Source organism: Chinchilla lanigera, unplaced genomic scaffold (genome assembly GCF_000276665.1).
Source record: "Chinchilla lanigera isolate Chin_1 unplaced genomic scaffold, ChiLan1.0 scaffold00048, whole genome shotgun sequence".
Taxonomy (NCBI): Eukaryota; Metazoa; Chordata; class Mammalia; order Rodentia; family Chinchillidae; genus Chinchilla; species Chinchilla lanigera.
In genome coordinates, this window is record NW_004955449.1 from 2,338,068 (window position 1) to 2,359,547 (window position 21,480).

Below are 21,480 nucleotides of genomic sequence, written 5' to 3' on the forward strand. Positions count from 1 at the left end.
GTGAGTTCGGTTCCCGGTACCGGAGAAAAACCAAAAAAAAAAAAAAAAAAAAAAAAAACCAGCATGGGGCCAGAGGTGTAGCTCAGTGGTACACTGTGTTTTTAGCATGCATTAGACCCTGGGTTCAACACCCAGCATCAAAAAAAGTGAAGAAAGAAAAGGAGGAAGCAAAAGATGAAAGAAAGAAAGAAAGAAAGAAAGAAAGAAAGAAAGAAAGAAAGAAAGAAAGAAAGAAAGAAAAGGGTAGTAGAGATGGTCTGTGCTGCATAAGAATATATAATTTATTTTGCAGTCCACTTTAATTCTACAAAATGAAATACAGGACTTGTATCTTCCAGAAGCACTGGAATGTCAAAACAAATTTAGAGCTATCTCTGGATTGCAAATGAACCCTGAGGCAAAGGTCTTTTCTTTCAGTTAAGCATCATCATTAAGGATATGAGCTGTGGGAGTAATATTGATCAAAACCATTTAATTCATGCTTGTATTATTTCAGAGACTGAGCACTGAGATGCCTGTGTTGTTAGGTGGTCCAGTAATCTGTTCGTGTGATTCCAACCTGTTCGAAATGCAATTGCATGCCTGGATGGTGAGAGCCCAACAACTGAAGCATGTCACACATTCTCCGGCTTTTCTGTTATTGATTAACAGTTAAAACTCAGATTACTTCAGCTATGACATGATTTGATTTGATTACAGATGGTCTTCTTTCTTTATCTCTTGAAAGTTCAAACGTATTCTACATTCTTTAAGCAAACATGGTTTTTAAAAGACACCAAATAAGCAATGTAAAAGCTTTTCTGACTCAAATCATTAGACTTCATCCATCTCGCACGAAACCCTTTCCAAAATGTAGTTAGAACCCAAAGGTTCAGAACAGTTCCTGAAACATTATCCTTTTTACCCATACAGATTGGTCCAGATGAAGAAGAATCTGTGTGTATTTGATCAGAACAGAATTGGACAAGGCCGATAGACTTGGCTCTGTCTCTTTCACCACAGTTTAATTACAAAGACCCAATAAATAGCCGAACGTTCAGCCATCAATCAATTTTACTCATCAAGTTCCGAAAAAATCAGAATCTTCCCGTCACTTTCTGTTTTGAAGTGTCAGAGGTACATTTCAGATGATAAGGGGTCTGTTGAGATAAAGTAAAGGGTATTTCCTTTGGCCTTCATGTTTCGGGTCAAGAAGCTCTTGGGTGAGTCCTCTAACCAGCAGTAAAACTGACTCATTTCCCTTTTCTGTTCCAGTAGAGGTTAAATAAAAAAGGTTGTGTCTCATTACCCCAAGAGATCACTCAGTTACCCCCCAAACAATCAAAAAGACCTACAGGACACAAAGCTAGCTGTTTTTTATGGAAAAAAAGTAAAATGAAATTTCACAACAATATAGTAGGAGAATAACAATAGTTAATACATTGCATATTGTTATCATTAAAGTAGTTACTCAGAGTACAAGATATGGGCATAAGAAATTCTCCAAATGATTAGCTGAAACCTTTCTTTTCAGTGAACTATGAGAAGGTAGTAGTATAACTATTTTGTACTTTTTTCCCCTCTCTCATTCTTCCTTTCCCCTTTCTCCCATCCAAGTTCACTTTTTCTTTTGAACAGTTTCTTCTCATTTCACAATATCTATTATACATTTTGGGTGTACAGTTTCTCACACCAGGAAGACAATATGATATTTACACATAGTTATTAATATGATTTATTTCACTTACAAGTATGGTCTCCAGTTCCATACATTTACCTTAAAAAGTCTCAAGTTTATCCTTTTTTATGGCTGAGTAATACTCCACTGTATAAAAAGACCATATTGTTTTTATCCATTCCTCATTCGATGGGCATCTGTTGTTTCCAAGATTTAGCTATTACAAACTGTGCTGCTATAAACATGAGTGCACATATATTACTGTGGTATGTATTTAATTCTTCTGGGGAGATACCCAAAAAGGGAATAAAGCTAGCTTTTTTACATTAAGTATCCAAATAGAATTTTTTAAAAAATCCGAAGCACAGAAAGTCAAGTATCCTTTCATTTTTAATAACCAATTTTGAGATAGAAAATTTTAAATTCAATTTAATTAAACTTTGGAATTAAAATTAATTTAATAAAAAAGGAACAATTTCTGTGAAGTTTATGCTGTAAAAAAAAAAAAAAAAACATAGAGAAAGAAGGCCACCCCAGGCTGCCCTATTCTGAGGTTAAAATCCGAGTTAAGGCCTGGTGGGGATCTCAGAGCAGAAAAGATCTGTACTTGCTTCCCAAAGTGAGGCCAGGAGTGAGTCAAACATGGGAATCAACAGCATGCACATATTAACAGAAGCCACATGAAAGGACAGGAAACCAAAGTTAGAACAGTGCCTCTGATATCATCTATATTTTAACAGCATATAAAGAAAGATAAAGCCAAGGAGACCAAGCCATAAGAGAGCACAAAAGCTATGGGAAAATGGTATTTCAAAGAGGAAATTATCCAAAATGTCAAATGTTCCACAGAGATTAAGGACTGGGTCTCTCTCATACACAGAACAAGAAGGCAGTGGACAACTCTAGTGAGTGGGTGTCCACGGAGTGGCTGGAGTAGAATTTAAATCATGGCCAGCTGAAGAGCTTCTGAGAAGGGACAAAATGGACACAGCAAATGCAGATGATTCCTTCAAGAAGTCTGACTACAAAGGGGATGATGAAGATGGAGAAGATGAAAAGGGTACGTGAGGAAGACGAGGTTTGTTAATATTGAAGCAGCTGGTGCCCATGTACACTCTGATGAGATGGGTCCACCACAGAGGAAAGGAAGAGAGAGTGATGGGAAATGGAGCTGTTCATAAAGCAAACACTGGAAGAACGTGGGAGTGAATGGGGGCCAAGACACAGGTGGCGGAGTCTAAGGGGGAGACTGAGTATAAGTAAACTTATTTTATGTCTTCATTTCATACATAAACATCTATATTTACAATGCCATCCTCCCTTCACTCAGAGTGGGGATTATCAGCTTGGCCCTCTCAGATTTGTGCAGAAGGAGGTGAGGAGAGCAGGAAAATGGCTGACATTAAGACAGGCTAGTTGGTTCTTCCCAGAAAGCGCCAAGAGTTAGAAGATGAGATTAACGAATGGGGCAGCAAGGGAGGTGGACAGAGGGAAAGAATAAAATGAATCTGCCATGAAGAGCTAAATTTTGGGCAGAATGATGCACAAAGATGATTTCTGGAAATCTCGGTCTTGGGTGACTCCTCAAGAAACTTTCAGAAAAGACCTCCATTGCCTTCCAAGGCTTCCTGGAGTCCTCACTGAGTCTGTGCTGAACTGTCCTCAGGGCATTTGGTTTCATTCAAGTTATGCAGGTAGCAGATTTTGTGGCAGGACCTTGACATCTTGGCATGGTAAGAAGTGAGGGGAGAAGTGGTTTGGTCAAGGATCCGAGACAAGTCGAAAAGTCTTAAATAAGTGCTGGGGAGAATGGGAGGAGGTTACTAGGGAAACCTGTAAAGATGTCTGAATTATATTGAGGGGTCTACTGAGGTTGGAGGCCATAAATATACTACAGCATTAATGTGGACAGTGGTGCGGTTTTCTCTAGTGGTTCTTAGCAACCTGGTTGGAAGCAAGAAAAAGCACACAACTGGATTGACTAAGGGTTAGTATCTGGGCTAGTAAGCGCCCAGGGCAGGAACAAGTCTGTTTTGTTCATTTCTAGGTGTCCACTACTACATGCTTGACATGTAGGAATCACTCAATAAATCCTTATTAAATGTATGAATGAATGAAGAAACGCACGAATGAATGAACAAGAGAATGAAGAAGGGTGGTTGAAATGATAGGCTATGGAGTCGAAACTAGACAGGCAAGGAAGACAAGGGGACTGTAAGCAGGGGAACCATAAGCAGGGAACCAAGGGTCCTAGGAGATGCCTCAGATGTACTCAGTCACACAAGCAGCACCACGGACACAAGAGAACAATGTCTTTGAGTCATAAGCACCCCCTGGTGGCTGATCCTGGAGCTGGTAGGTCCGATAGTCTGCCTACATTCCTCATAGATTCCTCTTTTCAGTGTTCAGAGCTCCTTTAATTTCCCTTTGTGTAATGTCTTCCCCACTCACTTTTTTTTTTTTTTTTTTTTGCGGTACCAGGGATTGAACTCACGACCTTGCACTTGCAAGGCAGGTACTTATGCCATTGAGATATATCCCCAGCCCCCTACTCACTTCTTTAACCTGATGTTTCTCTTCTCTCTTTCAAGTATTGCCCCAGCTACCTGAGGTACCTCTCTATCTACCCTCCCTTCTCTCACAGCGTCACTCTTTCCTTCTTAAGTTTATGAAAACCTAATCATGGTAGATATAGATAAAGGTAGAATCCATGGCATACCCGAAATAAAGACAAAGAAATCCTTACATCTCCAAATTAAAGAAAGCAAGGCCTGTCAACGTCAGAGAAGGTCAATGCAAATTTTAAAAATAGATGCAGACCAAATCATCTTGTAACTAACCTCCACTTCTCCAACCACTAGCATTCAAAAAAATTTTTTTATCCTGATGGGTATCATTTCTATTTTAATTATTAACATTAAAAGTATTTTTACTATTAATTTTTTATTGTACACTATTGCTGCTGTAGGACGGTATGGGTAGCCTTTTGAAAAGTAGACTAAGGATGGTGACAATACTTTTTCCTATAAAGGGCTTACAAATAGAGTTTTGGACCACAACCTATGTGCCAGTTCAGGGTTTGGTGTAATTTTGATTCCTGTTTGAATTTCCTTAAAACGATCACAATAAGCTATTTAGGGAATAGCAGTTGCTAAACCTTCTGACAAATCATAATGAATGGTTAATGCTCTGAAGGGTCAACCAGCCATCTTTTGGTTCCCATTTCCTCTCCAAAATCAAGCTATTTTGAGAATTTCCATTCCTCGTGTTCTTTTTCTTTCCAACTCTGACACTATTTGTATCTCTTCAGTGGCATTTTTTAACTCAGGAAAACTTAAATAAGTTCCAAGATTGCAAAAGAGCCTTATTATTTGATGATTGCAGGTCTCGTCTGGGAAAAGCTCCAAACCTAAATTTGCCATTTTAAGCAATTCCTTTGAATTGTCACTCTATTGTCAGCAACAGTCCTAGATTATTGGTTTATTATTGATTTTTTTCCCTTTCCCTTTACATGTTAACTACAGGACTCCAATTTCTTCTTCTCTCTTCTTGTGTTCTCTTAGTTTATACGTCCCTGAAAGACTGTATTGGTTTCACTTTTTAATTTTTTGAGAACACACACACACACATATAAATAAATTGTACATCACCATTATCATAAACCCATTATCTTTCCTATACATCACAACTCTTCTTTACACTGATCCTTCCTCTCCACCCCAGTTTAACTCACCTGTGACCACCTTCTGTGCTCTTCCTCCTTGAAAACATATTTTAGGTACATCCTTTGCCCTTCATTCCCACCCGTACTATGTCCTATCTCAGGTCACCTTCTTAGCAAAGATACCGCTGCATCCTCCAGGCCAGCTTTCCTGTCATCCCTACTGACTCCTCTCCCACCTCTGCGCCCTGCGGTCCGCTATGTGCTTTATCCATATGGTGAATTATGCTGCTCGCGTCCTGGGGGGCCGGACGCACCCAGCCACATCTCTTCTGTCTTACAAGCCTGCAAGATGAGTGTCACTTTCTTCATTTCACAAATGAGGGAACCAGCTCTGCTGGAGGTTAAGTGTTTTGTCCCAAATCCCTTAACTTGCAAGTGTTCCAGTCCCTAGGCTTTAAATCTGGAGAGGGCAGGTAGTCTGTGCATTAACAGGAAAATAAAGCATTCACATAACAAAGATTTGATGTTGCATGTTTAGGGTCAAGGAACAATATCCAGGCCTAAGGTTTTCAAGAGCTGGGATTTCTAAGAAAGCAATATAAAACCAAGTATTGGCTCTCAAAGATTTTTTCTTCCAGTTGATTAGACATATATGCAGACCATGCTAGGTGCACAGTAAGTGCTAAATATATCCCTGCTCAAGCTGGGACCAGGAATGGAAGGTGAGTCCTTACTGTTCCCTCTGCTCAGCGTGCTGCTAATGGCACTGTTTAGTCACTGTTTTTTCTTAATATAAAACATTCTCTCTAACACTTCCTTCTGACCCAATCCCAAAGAATATCAGAACAATACAGTTAGGAAAAAAAAAGTGTGGATCTAACTGGGCTGCCTTCCAGCTTGCAGAACTATTTTTTTTTCCCAAGTACAAGATAATTATTGCTGGATATTATTGTGGGATTTTTCCATATGTCCTTTAGTTAGGATAGTGATGACCCAGTGCTGCCTCTTAATGCATTCTGATCTCCTGCCAGCTTACCTCATTGTACAACGCTGCATTTGGCTTTCATTTTTATCATTATTCAGACTTACCACGGCCTCATCAATACCTCACTTGGCTATGGGTGCTGTTGACTTCACATTTGGACAATGACTCCTTGGGAAGGGGTCTTTCTCACTTGCAGCAGACTCATTTAAAGTAAGTTCTTGCTACGTTCATCATTTTGGCAAAAAAGGACAAGTTCAAGGAAATTAGAGGCCAAACTTGACAGAGCATTCGATGCAGCTGCTGGCCCAGCTGTGCAATGATTCTCCACTGGTCCATTACCTCCAAAACTCAACTATTCAGCACAGCTTCCCTAGTCCGGCACTCCTGTCGGTCTAATATATTTGGCAACAGCCATTATTTCAGAAATGAATGCTCATGTGTATTTATAGCAAATCATATGCCTGCTCTATCAACAATTAAAGAGATTAGGATTCAGCAGACATAGTCCTCTAATTAGGACAAGATGGAAGACATGGTGTATAGGATGCTGCAGTTTGGTCAAGGTTTATTCTTTCCTAACGAGACTGCCACACTGCCATCCATCAGCTAAACATCCGGTCTCTCTAGGATGGCATTCGCTTCTCTGCCTAACATTCACCCTCTCCCTGTATAGCCTCTGCTTCTCTGTCTGTCCCATGGAATCTTCAGGCAGGGGCTTCTGTTTCCAATTGGCACTTTCAGCTTCCCCTTCTCCCCCACTCCAACCACACGATAGGCTCACTGGGGTGTTTTAAGGCTTGTTTTGAAATAACATGTGGACCGCATCATGTGGCCACTAATTTCATTCAGTTACACTCATCCCCCGGAGCCTCCGTGTATGTTATGTGCCCACACTTAAATAGCTTCTCCTTGGAACAAAAGCCTGATCTCAATGTCTGGGCCGTAAATTCCATCTTGCCTCACTCCTGTCCATGCATTATTTAAGCAGTCTTCTTGGTGAGCCGGCATGAGAATTTCCCTCTGAGAAACAATCAGCAGGCGCTTTAAGCTCTCTGTTCTAATGGGGAATGTGGGATATTTGAAAGTGTTCCACCCATTCATAGTCTCGATTATGAAATATGATAATCTAATTTGGTAAAAATAAACTGTGAAATCAGAGATTTGAGGCAAAAACTTTACAGATGTAATTCAGACTAGCAATCAATGCTCATTCAGTTTCTGTACCATCTCAGCTTTCTCCTTGTGCAGATGCTTAAGTGATGCTAAATTAAATAATTGACAAATTTTTAAAACGGCTGGAAATTAGCATCTGTACTTAATTTTGGAATATAAAAAGGTCCATAGAAAACACCCTTTAAGATTATTTTGTCTAATAACAGATACAAAACAATACAAACATCCCAGTCATAAAATATAATGCGTTTCAAGCAGTCTGGCTTAATATTCAAACACAGTTTTCAAAACAAAAGACCACAGGAGGAGTGAAATACTGAGTTTCAAATACATCTCTCTAAAGACTAGCAAAATAACTGAGTTTTAATTTAAAATTGACTCCCTCTTACTCCCACTTCCCGTATAACAACAAAACAAAACAACAAACCTCACCCACAGGCTTCCTAGAGACAGTAATGACAACCGTCACTTCCACATTTCTCTCCCGGATAAACACTGGGCTGAACTGTCCTCTCTTCAGAACTTTATTAGGTTGCTATTACATTTATACAAAATGAAGTCCACGACTGTAAATAAACATGCTTGAGGCTTCCATGAAAACACAGAGAAGAGAAACAAGCTCCCTGGATGTGAACACACGGGTAAATACATGGATAAAACAAGCTGAAACTTACACCAGACACTTCTCCCAGGTCCAACACGGCAGTAGCCCTAAGGGTACATTCTAGTTTTTTTTAATCCATGTTCTGCTCTTCTCACTGATGGGACTACTCAGGCACATGGTCAAGTTGCAATCAGCTTCTCCTTTAGTGATGTATGAGAGCTGGGCTGATTTATCTTGTCTTTCTGCAGCATATTAGCACTAATGTTTCTGCGTATGCATCCTACCTTTCTTTAGCCGTAGCCCCGGCTTTATCATTGGTAATCTAAATTAAAGAGCCAGTGAACAGAGCAGGGTTGTTGTCCCCCACCCCTCCCTGTTTTCCATGGAACAATTGCCAGGCAGTCATTCCCGGACAAGGATTCCACTGTTTATCCTACCGAGCCTCCCCTTCAATATCCCATTGAGTCTGGAAGTCAGAGTGGCAAAGGAATAGGTCCAGGGAGACTGTCTTAGTTCAAAGGTATATTTACGATTTATGCTCTAAAACAGTAGATGGCCTCAGGAAATACTAGAGAGAGCTGTCATCCTCCAGCGTTTCAGCCCAGAAATCAGAACTGACACTAGTCACAGAAACAGAGCAACTTGATACTCCACCCACTGCCCTGGGTGCAGTTCACCTTTAGTGATTTTTTAAAAATTTTTTCCTATTTTTTTCAGAAATCGCTTTCCTTTTCCACCAACCTTTGGTTTACAGGTACGTGCTTCAATGTGTATTTTAACGAGGAATTTGAGTGTTATGATTTGAGTTGCATATAAGAAGCATAAAACCCCCTGAAATTTAGGCAAATCCATCAAACACATCATTATTAACCTTGCGGTAACCTGCTATCAACAAACAGAAGCTGACTTGAGAGCTAAAGGCTGTGTTTAATTCAGAAGCTGTCAATTCCTCTCTTCCAGATACATTTAAAATTTTCTTGGTTCTCACAAATATTTGGGAAGAGCAAATATAATCAGAATACATTTTCATATGGAAGTTTTTCATCTCTTGAAAATTTTGCTTTCTTAGCAGCATTTCAATGCTTTTTAAAGTTTCACAATGGTTACTGAAACAATATTAGGCTTGTCTTCTGATTTTAAGAACAGAATTTGGTAGTTAATAAAGTATAAAAGTTTCCTTTATTTTGTTTAGAGAAAATACGATTGTGTTCACAATTTTAAATACATTTAGTGCAGTTTTAATTTTGCTTTTTAATAAATTGTAACACACTCATTTCCCTATATGCGTAAAAATACAGCCTTGCCATTTTAATAGCTGTAGAATATTCAATTCCCTAATCCTTGACATTTACAGCTGCAATTTTTTGTTATAAAAATAAAATATCTCTTACCATAAATGCAAAATATTCAAATTTCCAAAAAAAAGTGCATTTCAAACACCCCACCACACACACATACACATGGAGTTAATCTCAAACTTTCTACTTCTCAAATTTTTTTCAAAATTTCAGTTAGGAGAAATATTACTCGGGAGGGCTATTTGAAGACTACAGGTATCAGTTCTTTTAGATTGTGTTCTGGCATTAAATTTAAAAATATATACTTCATATATTATAGACTAGATCTTGGTTTTACTGAACTGTTCACAAACAATAACAAAAAACTCATTTAAAAATTTTATGTTGTTGTTGTTTTTTGGTTTTTCTCCGGTACCGGGAACCGAACTCACGACCTTGCGCTTGCCAGGCAGGCGCTTTTTGCCACTGAGCTAAATCCCCAGCCCCATCCTTTAAAAATTTTAAGCCTGGCCCTGTCACTTGGCTGCTTAAAACTCCATACAGCTTCCCGTTACTCTTAGGATAAAAGCCAAAATCTTTATCATGGCCTTCGAGACTCAGTTTTATTTCACTGGGAAGATAAGCCCACCTTCCCAGAACTGTCTGGCTGGGATTCATAACCATCAATCAATCAGGTATCGAGCCCCTGCTCTTTACTGGCCAATCCCCTGAGCATGGTATCCTAGCCCTGATCTGGGATGCAGAGAGAATTCCAAAAGCAAATATGCAGACTTTCTCCTTCAGTTTGAAAGTAACATACATGGACAAGATTTTACTACTCTACAAATCAGCTTACAGCAAAATCAATATGAGCAAGCCAGACTCTGAAAAGTCAAAGTATAGATGAAATCAAGAGAGAAGAGGAATAAAATGAAATTTATCAATAGATAAATGTTAATTGAAACTGTTTAGGTCAGAAGAGAAAACGGGACATTATCAAGAAGGAGTAGAAATGAAAACAAGTATTGCTCAAGCTGGTCCTAATGCAGTGTTTTTCTACGGCTCACATCAGTTAAAAAGCAACTGTCCGATAACTGGTGGTTTTGAATTTCTTCAATAAACAGCTCATATCCACTGGTTGTGCTGCTGTTGATATTACTTTCCTCTGAAAGTTATCTCTATTTTAATCATTAAATGAACTACATGATAAATTTCACCAGTTTTTAAGTAAAATGACCCAAGACATCCATCAACACAGGTCCAAGAAAATAGGGAATTTTACAAAACTGAAGGCCTACTTCCCACTTCACTAAGACAGCATGATCCTTTAATGAAACTTACATATAAACACCTGTATAAAATAATGTAAACACTAACGACATCTGAAGTAGCCACTAAGTAATGAAATTTTGGAATAAATCTAGTGCTTAACTACTGTCACCAGAAAGCCCCACAAATCCCAGAATTATTTCTTACGTTTCTTTCCATTGTCCTGAAAACCTGCACTTATGAAAGCCTTCTAATAGAAGAAATCCTAAGACTTGAGAACCAAAATGCTCATGTTCATAGCAGCTCTGCCCCTTACCCATTGTATCACATTGGGTAAGACACTTAAACTCCCACTGCAGTGTGTGTGTGTGTGTGTGTGTGTGTGTGTGTTAGGTACTATGCAATGATAAAGTTCTACTTCTGGTCTTTAAAAGTAACTCAGACCAACCCTCCCATAGGGAATAAAATCTGTATAAAAAATTAAAACAACAGCACCAAAGCTATCTGGAACTACCTGGGTCACTGGAGAGTGACCCAGACCAGGTAAAAGCTAAAAGAGGAATGACTCTTGGGTGAATTACCTAGTCTTTATAGCTCTTCATCTATGGGCAGGTCCCAGCAAATTGCAAAGGCAACTATGGTCAGTCAGAGCTTGTGTTCTTACTGACTAAGGAGTCAAAGAAGAGTTCAGGGAGATGATAGCAGCTGAAAAATGAGAGAGGAAATCCCAGGGAAAAGACAGCCATGGAGAGAAAGCCCCAAATTCAGTACATATATCTGATCAAATTTCTGATTGATCCCAATAATATTATACTGTATATGTGGAGCAGACTCCAAGCAGCTCAACTAAGGGAAAAGTGGGTGCACAGCAATTTCTGCCTCTGTCTGTCATAGGAGAGACAAGTGAAATTTGAGTTCTGCCCAAGTGAAAACAGAAAATCAATATTCTTTAATGGTATATGATGGAATTGAGAATCTCCATAATGTATCACTCATAATGTCCAAGGTGTATTTCAGAATTACTAGATTCACAAAGAAACAGGAAAGTGTAACTCATCATCACCAAAGAAAAAACCAACCCATTGACAGCAACTGTGGGATAATGCAGATACTGGATTTGGCAAACAAGGAATGTAAAGCAGCTGTTATAACCATGCTTCGTGGCATAAAAGAAATCTCAACAAATAAGTAAGTATTAAAAGAAAAATGGAAATTCTAGAACTAGAAACTACAATATTTGAAAAAAGTCATTGGCTGGACATAACAATAGATTGGAGAAATAATAATAAGTATCAGTGAGCTTTAAAATAGAATAAAAAAGTATCCAATCTGAAGAAAAGGGAAAAATATTTAATTAATGGAGCTTTAGGGTCCAGTGAGATGCACAGTACGGGGGTCTAACATTTGAGTTGGAATCCCAGAAAGAGCAGAGAAAATAGGCAGAAAAAACTTTGAAGAAATAATAACGCCAGCTTTCTAAAATATGGTTCCAAAAATTGGTCAATCAGCTGAAAGGAGTTCAGCTAGCTGACAGCATCCAATGTCATATTAAAACTGAAAAGTTTAATAACTCTGTATCTATTAAAGAAATTGACTATGTTATCAAAATCCTTCCCACAGAAGAAGTTCTAGTAAAAATGATTTCATAGTCAATTCTATCAAACATTTAAGGAAAAAATACCAATCTACATGACTTTTTCAGAAAATGAAACAAGATGGGATATTCTCTAACAGATTTGAAACGAGCAGAAGTCTGACACCAAAATTTGTTAATGATACTATAAGAAACTTGCAGGTCAATATTGATGAACATATAACAAATATCCTTAATAAATACCTATCAGCAACTCAAAACTAGTACCATAAAAAGGACAATCATTCTTTTTGTATCATGACAAGTTTATCTAAAAAATGGAACACTACTTTAGCATTTAAAAACCAATCAATGCAATTCATCATTTTACCAGAATACAGAGAAAAACCATGCAGAATTTCAGCAATACATTCAGAAAAAGCATTTTGTAATAATTTATACCACTTAATGAAAAAACTCTCTCAACAAATAAAAAATAGATTTCCTTAATCTACAGTTAAAAATCATACCTAATGGTGAAATATTGAATGCATTTCCTCTAAAATCAGTGACAAAGAAAGAATGTCTACTCCCTCCATCAACTTACTGTTTTGGCGGATGTGCTAGCAAGAGTAATAAGGCAGGAAAAATAAATCAAAGGCATAAATATTAGAAAGAAAATAAGACTCCTATTATTTGATGATGATGGAATTGTTCTATAGAAAAGTCAAAATTATCTCAAATTAAACAACACCTACTTTATACAGTATTTAAAGACCAAATGAGTTTAATTTAAAATGTATTTAAAACTATGCCTGTAACACATTAACTACTAATAAGCATTAAATTAAAAATGCATCTCAATATACAACCTGAAAAGAGTAACATATGAGCTTACTGACAATGACTACAGATTTATTCATCAAAATAGATCATAGAAGGCCACCTTAAACAACAAGGTTATCTTCATTTCTGGGACCACATTATGAAAAAGCTCAAGGAAAGAGAGAGAAGTCTAGAAAACAACTAGTCCTCACTGAGATTCCTAAAATAGAAAGATTGTGTGTGACAATGTGACAATGTCTAAAAGTTACTGTTTTTATATATCTTCTAATATACAAGTATGCCTAATATATAAGTATATAATTTATAAACAAATATATAATTATATAAACAAATCCAGATGTTTATATTTATGTTTGAACATAAATCCTGCTGTGATCTATAAATACTCATGGTAGAATACTCAAGAAAGATATTTACATTTGAAAAAAGCAGTCTGCCTAATTATATTTACAGTAGAAGTCAAGTTAAGGCAGAAAATTAAGCATATATAATAATTACATTGATGTGTGCATAAAAATGTCTAAGAATATATAAAAATGTTAATGGTGGATAGCTCTGGATGGGGATAGGAAGAAAATTTTTTACTTTGTATCTTTGGCATATTATTTACATTTTAATAATATTTATTAATATTGTTACTTTGTAATTAAACACTCCTTATAAATGCAAAAATATTATCAACATTTAATAGTCATAATGTCTAATCTTTTCCTTTTCTGAGTCATGTAAGATTAATAGAGTTCTATCTTTGGGCTTTCAAAACAAAAACACAGTTCTATTTTAGACATCTAGATCATATTCCAGGTGGTCTTACCTTTAAGACTGTTCTCAACATCTCTATTCCTGGCTTGTCATTTTCCTTATTGCTGAGACATAATGCTGAATATCCACAATTTAAGGAAGGCAAGGTTTATTTTGGTGCACATTTCAGTCCATAGTCAGCTGGCTCCACAGCAGGACAGCAAAGCATAAGGGGTACGGCAGAGAAACAGCTTCCCGTGGCATGGCATTCAGGAAGCAAACAAAGTCAAAGAAGGAGGTAGGGAGGAAGATAAACCTTTCCAGGCTACTCTCCCAGTGATTCGCCTCTTCAAACTAGACCACACCTCCTAAAAGCATGTCAGCCATAGCCTCCATAGTCTAATCACCTTTTGAAAGCTCAGCCTATGAGGCTCTTGGGGGACATCTAGATATAAACAATAATACTCTGTCCCTGGCCCCCAAAAGACTCATAGGGATCCCTTTTTGCAAAGTGCATTTAGTCCATCGCTATAACTTGCCAAAGTCCTAACAGTTTCAGCACTGCTGAAAAGCCCAAGTCCAAAGTTTCCTCTGAGACTTAAGGCAAATTCTCCGCTACTAGTCTCTGCAATTATCAAAAAGAACTCAAACACTGCTGACATACAATGGCACAAGATAAACATTCCTATTCCGAAGGAGAGGAACAGGGGAATAAGAAAGAATGGGACCAAAGCAAGACCAAAACTCTGCAGGGAAAACACAAAATCTTGCAGGTCTATGTCCAGAACTTGGGGCAAGTTGTAGCACGATGAGAACTCCAAAGGGCTTGAACAACTCTGTGCCCTACAGTATTGTAGGTGATTATTGCCCTCGTGGCTTCTTTCTTGGGCTAGACTGCTCACTTCTTGTGGCTTTCCTCAAACATTCCACATTCCTGGCTTCTCCAGCTTCTTGGGATCTCCACTTTCGGCTTCACTCTTACAGCTTCAAGAACTTTCCTCTCAGAGGCACATTGCCTGGCCTCCCAAGCCTTCTTCTGAAATCTGAGTGGAAGCCTTATGACCCCAAAACTTCCATGCTGCATTTCTGTAAAACCACATCATGTGGATGATACCAAGGTCTGCTGCCAGCTGGAGCAATAGCCAGGTCCTTTTGCATCAGGGCTGCAAGGGCCTCTAAGTCTGTAGAGTGCTGAACACTGTGAAAAGAAGCCCAGGAAGCAAATTTCCTAGATGGCCTTTCTGAGCAAGGTATCATGGGACTTTCTTCTCAAAGGAAAGTCTTCTACTTTTCCAGCCTTGACCTGAAATGGGTAGGGTCTTTCAGATTTCTTTCTTTCCCTCAAGGCATCCTTTATATTGCCCCAAAGTACTTGGCTTCTTTTTAATGCTAATCTTTTCATTAACCAAATTCTTCACTGCTCCAACTTTGTGAGCTCCAACTTCATCAAAGCTTCCTTTCTAGTCAAACTCTAAACTTTTTATGTCATTCAGCTGGGTCATTTGCTCTTGATTTTCAGTATAAACCTGACTAGAATCCCCCTACAGTATCCATGTCACAGTTTCCAACATCAAGCTGCACTGAAGTTTCCTTTGCCAGATAAATTAGTCTGCTGCCTGTAATCACAGCCTCCTGCAAAGTCTCAGGTTATGAGCAAACAAACTTTCTTCCAGAGCATAACATACACATGGTCTTGAGTCCAAATGTTAATGGAGTCCTTCTTCCCAACTGAAACTATTATAGACAGCTAAGTTAGGTAGAAATATAGTAGGCAGTCAGACAGAGCTGGGCCCTCAAGGGAGTCAGAGCAGAAGATGAGAACACATCAAAACTGTGGCTGGAGGCAATCTGAAGAAGTCACAATGACTAAAAATACATACTTTCCTAAGGGATAAACACAAGCTTGAGATTATTGGTATCACTCTTTTGAGATTTCTCATGATCTCATTAGGGGTGGGTCACCTTCTCCCACCAAGACTAAGACTAAAACCACTACAAATAAGACTAAGAGTACCAAAACTAAGACTACTGAGACTAAAAACAAGCCTAAAATGATACAGTATCAATCAAGGTTAATGATGTCACCCATGTGCCCTTGCTACCACTGGGTCAATATAACCTAAGTGACTGTACTTACAGTCTTATCAGTTGATCATAATTTTGACTCATGTTGTACCCACCTCATGATTTTGCTCTACAAAACTTCCTTTGAGAGGTGGGCTCATTGACAACCCATTCAGGACCCCTCTTGTCTTTTGGGAGCTATTCCTATTCCCCTATTCCTTTTCTGCAATAAATTTTCCTACTCTTAATCTCCACTGTTCCTTAGAATTCATGCTTTGAACTTGGGGAACACAAATTCAGCATAACTGACGTCTAGCATTTCCCCTATATCAAAACCTCCTGAGTCTGGTCATCACTGGCTGCATTACTGTCATTCTGTTCTTCTAAGTTCTTACCAGAATCTCCCATGAAGCTTAGCTTATAGCATTCTAGGGCGCCAATGGGCACCTCCAAACCTTTCCAAACTCCTCTTGAATGCCAGTTCCAAAGGATTCCAAACCACGTGGTCAGGTACAGTCACAGCAACAACCTCACTCCTGGAACCAAAATCTGTTTTAGTCACTTTCCTCATCACCGAAGCATAATACCCAACACTCACAACTTAAAGAAGAGATTTATTTGGGTTCATGTTTCAGTCCACAGAAGGCTGGCTGTAAAGCAGTACAAGGGGCATGGCAGAGAAATAACTACTCATGGCATGGCATCCAGGAAGCAGAGAGCCAAGAGAGGAGCTGGGGAGGCAGATAAACCCTTCAAGGCAATGCCCCCAGTGACCCGGCTCTTTCCATCAGACCCTACCTCCTAACAGCAAATCAGCCATAAACCCCTATAATCCAATCACCTTCAAAAACCCCACCTATGGGCACAGGAGGCTCTTATGGGGCATCTAGTTAGAAACTATAACAATGGGCTAGGGGTATAGCTCAGTGGTATAAGCACTTGCCTGGCAAGCCTGAGGTCATGAGTTCAATTCCCAGTACCAAAAAAAAAAAACCAACCAAACAAACAAATAAACCATAATAATCACTCTCTACCCCAAGAAATGGGGAGGTAAAAATACGGGTCAGGTCAAGTCAAAGGTTTATGCTACCATCAGTTTCACAAGCTCATCAGAACTGAGAGCACTAAGCAGGCAAGGGGCTTGATTCCCAGAAAGACTATCTGTTTAGCCTTATCTGAAGTCTTCTGCCTTCACCATGACTCCAGGAACTGGTCTGCCTAACTACATTTTTGGGTGCATGGGGACCCCAGAAAACCATGTGGATCAGACAAAACTCATTATCACATAAGCACAGAATTTTAGTTACAGTAATATTAAATAATATCTAAATCATCAACAGCCACTTTCCAGGCTAAAAAAAATCTCGTGTCCAGAGAAGTTAAGCAAGGTCACAGAGTTACGAAGTGATCAGAGCAGATCTTTCACGCCTCAGGACAGGCCATTTTCCGTGGGAACCAAGAAAAGATATGCCCTGCTGCTACAGAGCCAGGGACTGTGTTTCATGAACAGACAGTACATTAGGAGGTACAGTTAACGAGACACTGAAGTAAGCAATCTCCCTGACTTTATCATAGATCTTGCTGCAGTCAGGGTTTACAAGGGAAACAATTTAATACAGGACACATAATTTATAGGATTATTTTATAATACTCACCCAAAGAGTCAAGTACATAGGAGTAAAGGAAATCTGTCTATACACCAAAGACCCAAAGAATCTAGCTGAGGGCCCGGATCCCACAGCAATGCCCTGCATGAGTCCAGCCAAAGACTTAAAGCCCATAACAATGCCTCTCCTGAGACCAACTGAAGGCCTAGAGCCCATGACAATGTCTCATGCAGGCCTGTTGCACAAATCTGCACTGGGAAGGCCCAAAGGCCAGTGGTGAAAGCTAGAAAGTCTGTGGCAGCGGGATGAAGGATCTGTGCCAGGAGCCTGAGGGACCTGCACGGGGGCCAGGAAGCAACACTCAAACTAAGGACAAGAGCTCCCCCAAAAAGTAGCACAGCCATCCTCGGTGACAACAAGGTCCCAAGCCCTCTGACAATGAGAACAGCCAAACCCATATCAGGAAAGCCAGCATGACAAGCTCCTCCAGGAGAACCAACAGCCCCAGGAGAACCAACAGCTCCCAAACAGCAGCCTTCTTCTCCAGTTCTTTTTATCTTCTTGGCAACAATCCTCAGGTGGGCCCCTCAGACCCAGCACCACACTGATTCAGTTACAAGTTGACTACCAGTTGTCAATCCACCACAGATCCCAAACTGTAGCAAAAACACCAAAACTGACTTTAGTATTCTACTATCTTCATTACTAGTATTCCACAAGATGCACATATACTCTCTCAAATAATTCCTTAGCAAAGAAGAGAAGATGCTCTGCATTTGAGAAATGCCTTCCAACCACACTGTTCAGAGATGCTTTTAGTACACAACTAACAGTAATGAAGGGCTCTCAGAATGTTTTTCACAGTGTTGGTTATAGGCAATAGGAAAGCTGAGGATGTTTAAGCTACTGTAATGTTTTCTGTTATGTTCTTTATAGAAGGAAACTATGAATTAGTTTCTAAAGTTTAGGGGGTAAACCAGTGATTCTGCTCGAGGATTCCTTAAAATTAGTAAGTTAGAGATGGACTGTATGACGCTGTTGTGAAAACCTGTCCAGAACCACGAAGAAACCCTTCACTCCTTTCTTCCAACAACAGAAAAGCTCCCAAAGAACAGTCAAAATAGCATTTCGGAAGTTCATGAGTTCAGACTCATACATCAAACCAAAAATGATTGATATGAAAATAAGTTATCCTTACTTATTTATCTATGAAGGTGTCTATCGCCCTGTCCTATAGATATTTATTAACACTGATTAATGGCTGGTGTGCACTCGGAATAATAAAATTGTTACCTTCTGTCAACATCACATTTTTTCACTAATTCAGACAAGCCTTCCACCTAATTACTGTAAGCTCCTCTAATGTGTTAGGAATATGATTCATTCCACACACCCTCAAGTTTGCAGGCAGCTGTCCGGGGGTGAAGGAGAGGCATCCGTGCATCATTATAAGATGCTCAGAGGGTGCCAGGGATGCGGGAAGGCCCTACCTGGGCTCAATGCTGCTCACACTACTACATTTCCACGTCTTCTCCAGACACTTCACCGTGAATGATTTTCCAATGCTTTTTAAAACTCTGATCTTTCTGGAGAACTCAGGAGGATGATAAAAACCTTACAGCTGAACAAACAGACCAGAGTGGGAAGGCCATCCCCCTTAGCATTTGCCCTGACTCCACCCCACTGTTTCATTAAAGTGGTGCCGTTCAAAATATGCAAATGACGCAGTAATACTCTGAACAAACAAACGAATTACATGAGCCTCAGTAGGCAATTTACTCAAGGTAATTAAGAATGCTAAATCAAACAAATTATCATTTTAAATGGCAAGTAAGTTTTAATTAAACTTGATTTCTACACTAAAAATGCAACTAACTCAACAGAAGGGATCCAGTGTGACTGAAAAGGCAAAGTATCAAGATGGAAAACAACAATGGACACCCTGACTTTTGATTCACAAGATTAGGACCGGGTCTCGGCTGCATTCTCAGAGGACATCGGCTCAGAGAGAAGCACTCTAGCCACGACTTTGGATTTAGTAGCATGTACATGAGGTGCCCCAGGCACGAATTCACTTAAATGATGAAGATGCTAATAAACCACAGAGTCAACCTAAACTTGAGAGGGAATTTCTTTCTAACTGGCATTTTAATCTTTGTTTAAGATTAAGAAAGCAAGTTATAGCCCACCCTAGGGAATCCTTTGCAAAGGGTCAGGGTCACGGAGACCCACTGTGGGACCTCTGTAGTACTACAATAACCACCACCCATCATCAATGAGCCATCAATAAAGAAGAAAATAAACATGCCCAGGGAGAGAGAAAGTTGCCAAGATGCACAAGGCTGACACATGATCCTACTAAAGAGAATCATGTGCGTGTATATTTAGTTCTACAGAATAACATAATCTCAGACATAATTATAGTCTTCTATTTTCAAAGTCTCAAGTAATCCCTGAGACTACACACGTCCACATCACTTCCATTTTCAGTATTTTGTTCCAGTAATTTAACAGGATTCTGATTAGACCCCAGCCACCAGCCCTGGCAACCGACAGATCCCTCACAGAACCACCTGCTTTTTTCTCCACATGAAGCACCTCGCTGGCTTCGGCCTCCTCCTGGCTCTCCCCGCCACTGCCTTCAGCCTGGCGTCGCACAGGAACACACAGGATGTGTGCTGTCCCTCCACTCCTGGTGTTCTGGTCAGGCAAGAAGGCCTAGGGCGCGAGTCAAGGAAGAGCTCAGGGCACAGACTGGTGCGGGGCAGGGTGGTGGCAGGACTTAACAGGGAGGGGCCTGGAGCCTGGGCTGGAGAAGCCATTCTGTCACTACCTCTGGCATCTGGATCCAGCCACCCTGCCCAGGTAAAGGCCATTTTCATATTGTTTACCTAAACAGTCTGCCTTCAGAGTGACCCAAGAACATTATGATAATACTAATGGCAGTGGTGAGGAGTCTAAGTCCAGCCTGTGCTCCTTGGAGCTTCTGCATTTCTCTTCTGCACTTGCATCTGCACCCTGAAGGAGCCACCGTGCACTGCCAACTCTGTAACCTGCGAGTTCCAGAAGAACATGTCTAGAACTCAAGAGAAAGAGGACAATATATCCCCAATTCTTCTACTTGCTCCTGATGCCAGAATGAGATGCATTCACCCACTTATGCATCACAAAACTAGTGGCCCTGTCTATGTGTGAGGCACTATGCTATGCTCAGCATACAATCAATGCCATTCTGCCCTCCAAACTGTCATATGCCTGAGACAAGAGTTGTGCAACTAAGCAATTTCACAATAATGTGCTGGAGACTCAGGATGGAATGGGAACGGCTGGGAGGAGCACAGAGGGCGTCCGGAGTGACCTAGCAAGAGAAAGGAACGTGGAAAACTGCCTTTGTCCAAACATCGGTCCCATTCTAATGTGTCTGCTCCTTTGACCACCAGGACAGTAGCTGTTTGAGACAAAAAAGGGCTTCTCCCATGACAGCAGAAATTCCATGAGTGAAGGACCATCTCCCCCAGGCCTAGCCCAGAGCTGCATGTGCCACGAAGGCTCCACAAATATTTGTGAATAAAAGAATGATCAAGAATTTGGATCTTCCCCCCGGGACTTTTCTTTTTGGAAGGAGAGAATCTTAAAGGTCATCTAACTCTCCAGCCCTCTGGAACTTATAGACAACAAACTTCTTTGTAGGTGAAGAGATGAAATGGAGAGATGAAATGGGGTACACTCAATTACTGGAATATTATTCAGCAATAAAAAGAACACTGATACATGTCAAGTCATGGAGAAGTCTCAGAAACACACTCAGTGAAAGGACTCAGATAGAGACCACTTACTGTACAAATCCATTTGCATAAAATATCCGGGCGACACAAATTTATAAAGACAGAAAGGAGATCAGTGGTAGCTTCAGGCTAGGGATGGAATGGGATTAACTGTACACAGGCATGTGGGATCTTACCAGGAGCATGAACTATTCTATTATAAGGATGGTTGCATCATTCACTGAATTGCACTTGA

General features: G+C 39.8%; 1 protein-coding gene across 5 annotated transcripts in view; it reads right to left on the reverse strand.

Moving 5' to 3' along the window:
* Rapgef4 (Rap guanine nucleotide exchange factor (GEF) 4) overlaps positions 1-21,480 on the reverse strand; it is a 281,014-nt gene that overhangs the window by 165,714 nt on the left and 93,820 nt on the right. The window contains exon 1 of one of the 5 annotated variants that reach the window (XM_005393204.2): positions 20,034-20,207. The exons of the other annotated variants lie outside the window; for them this stretch is intronic. Within the exon in view, the coding sequence (XP_005393261.1) occupies positions 20,034-20,051 (18 nt within the window). The 5' untranslated portion in view covers positions 20,052-20,207. Of the gene's footprint in view, positions 1-20,033; positions 20,208-21,480 lie in introns of those variants that run through there. 5 annotated transcript variants of the gene reach the window in all.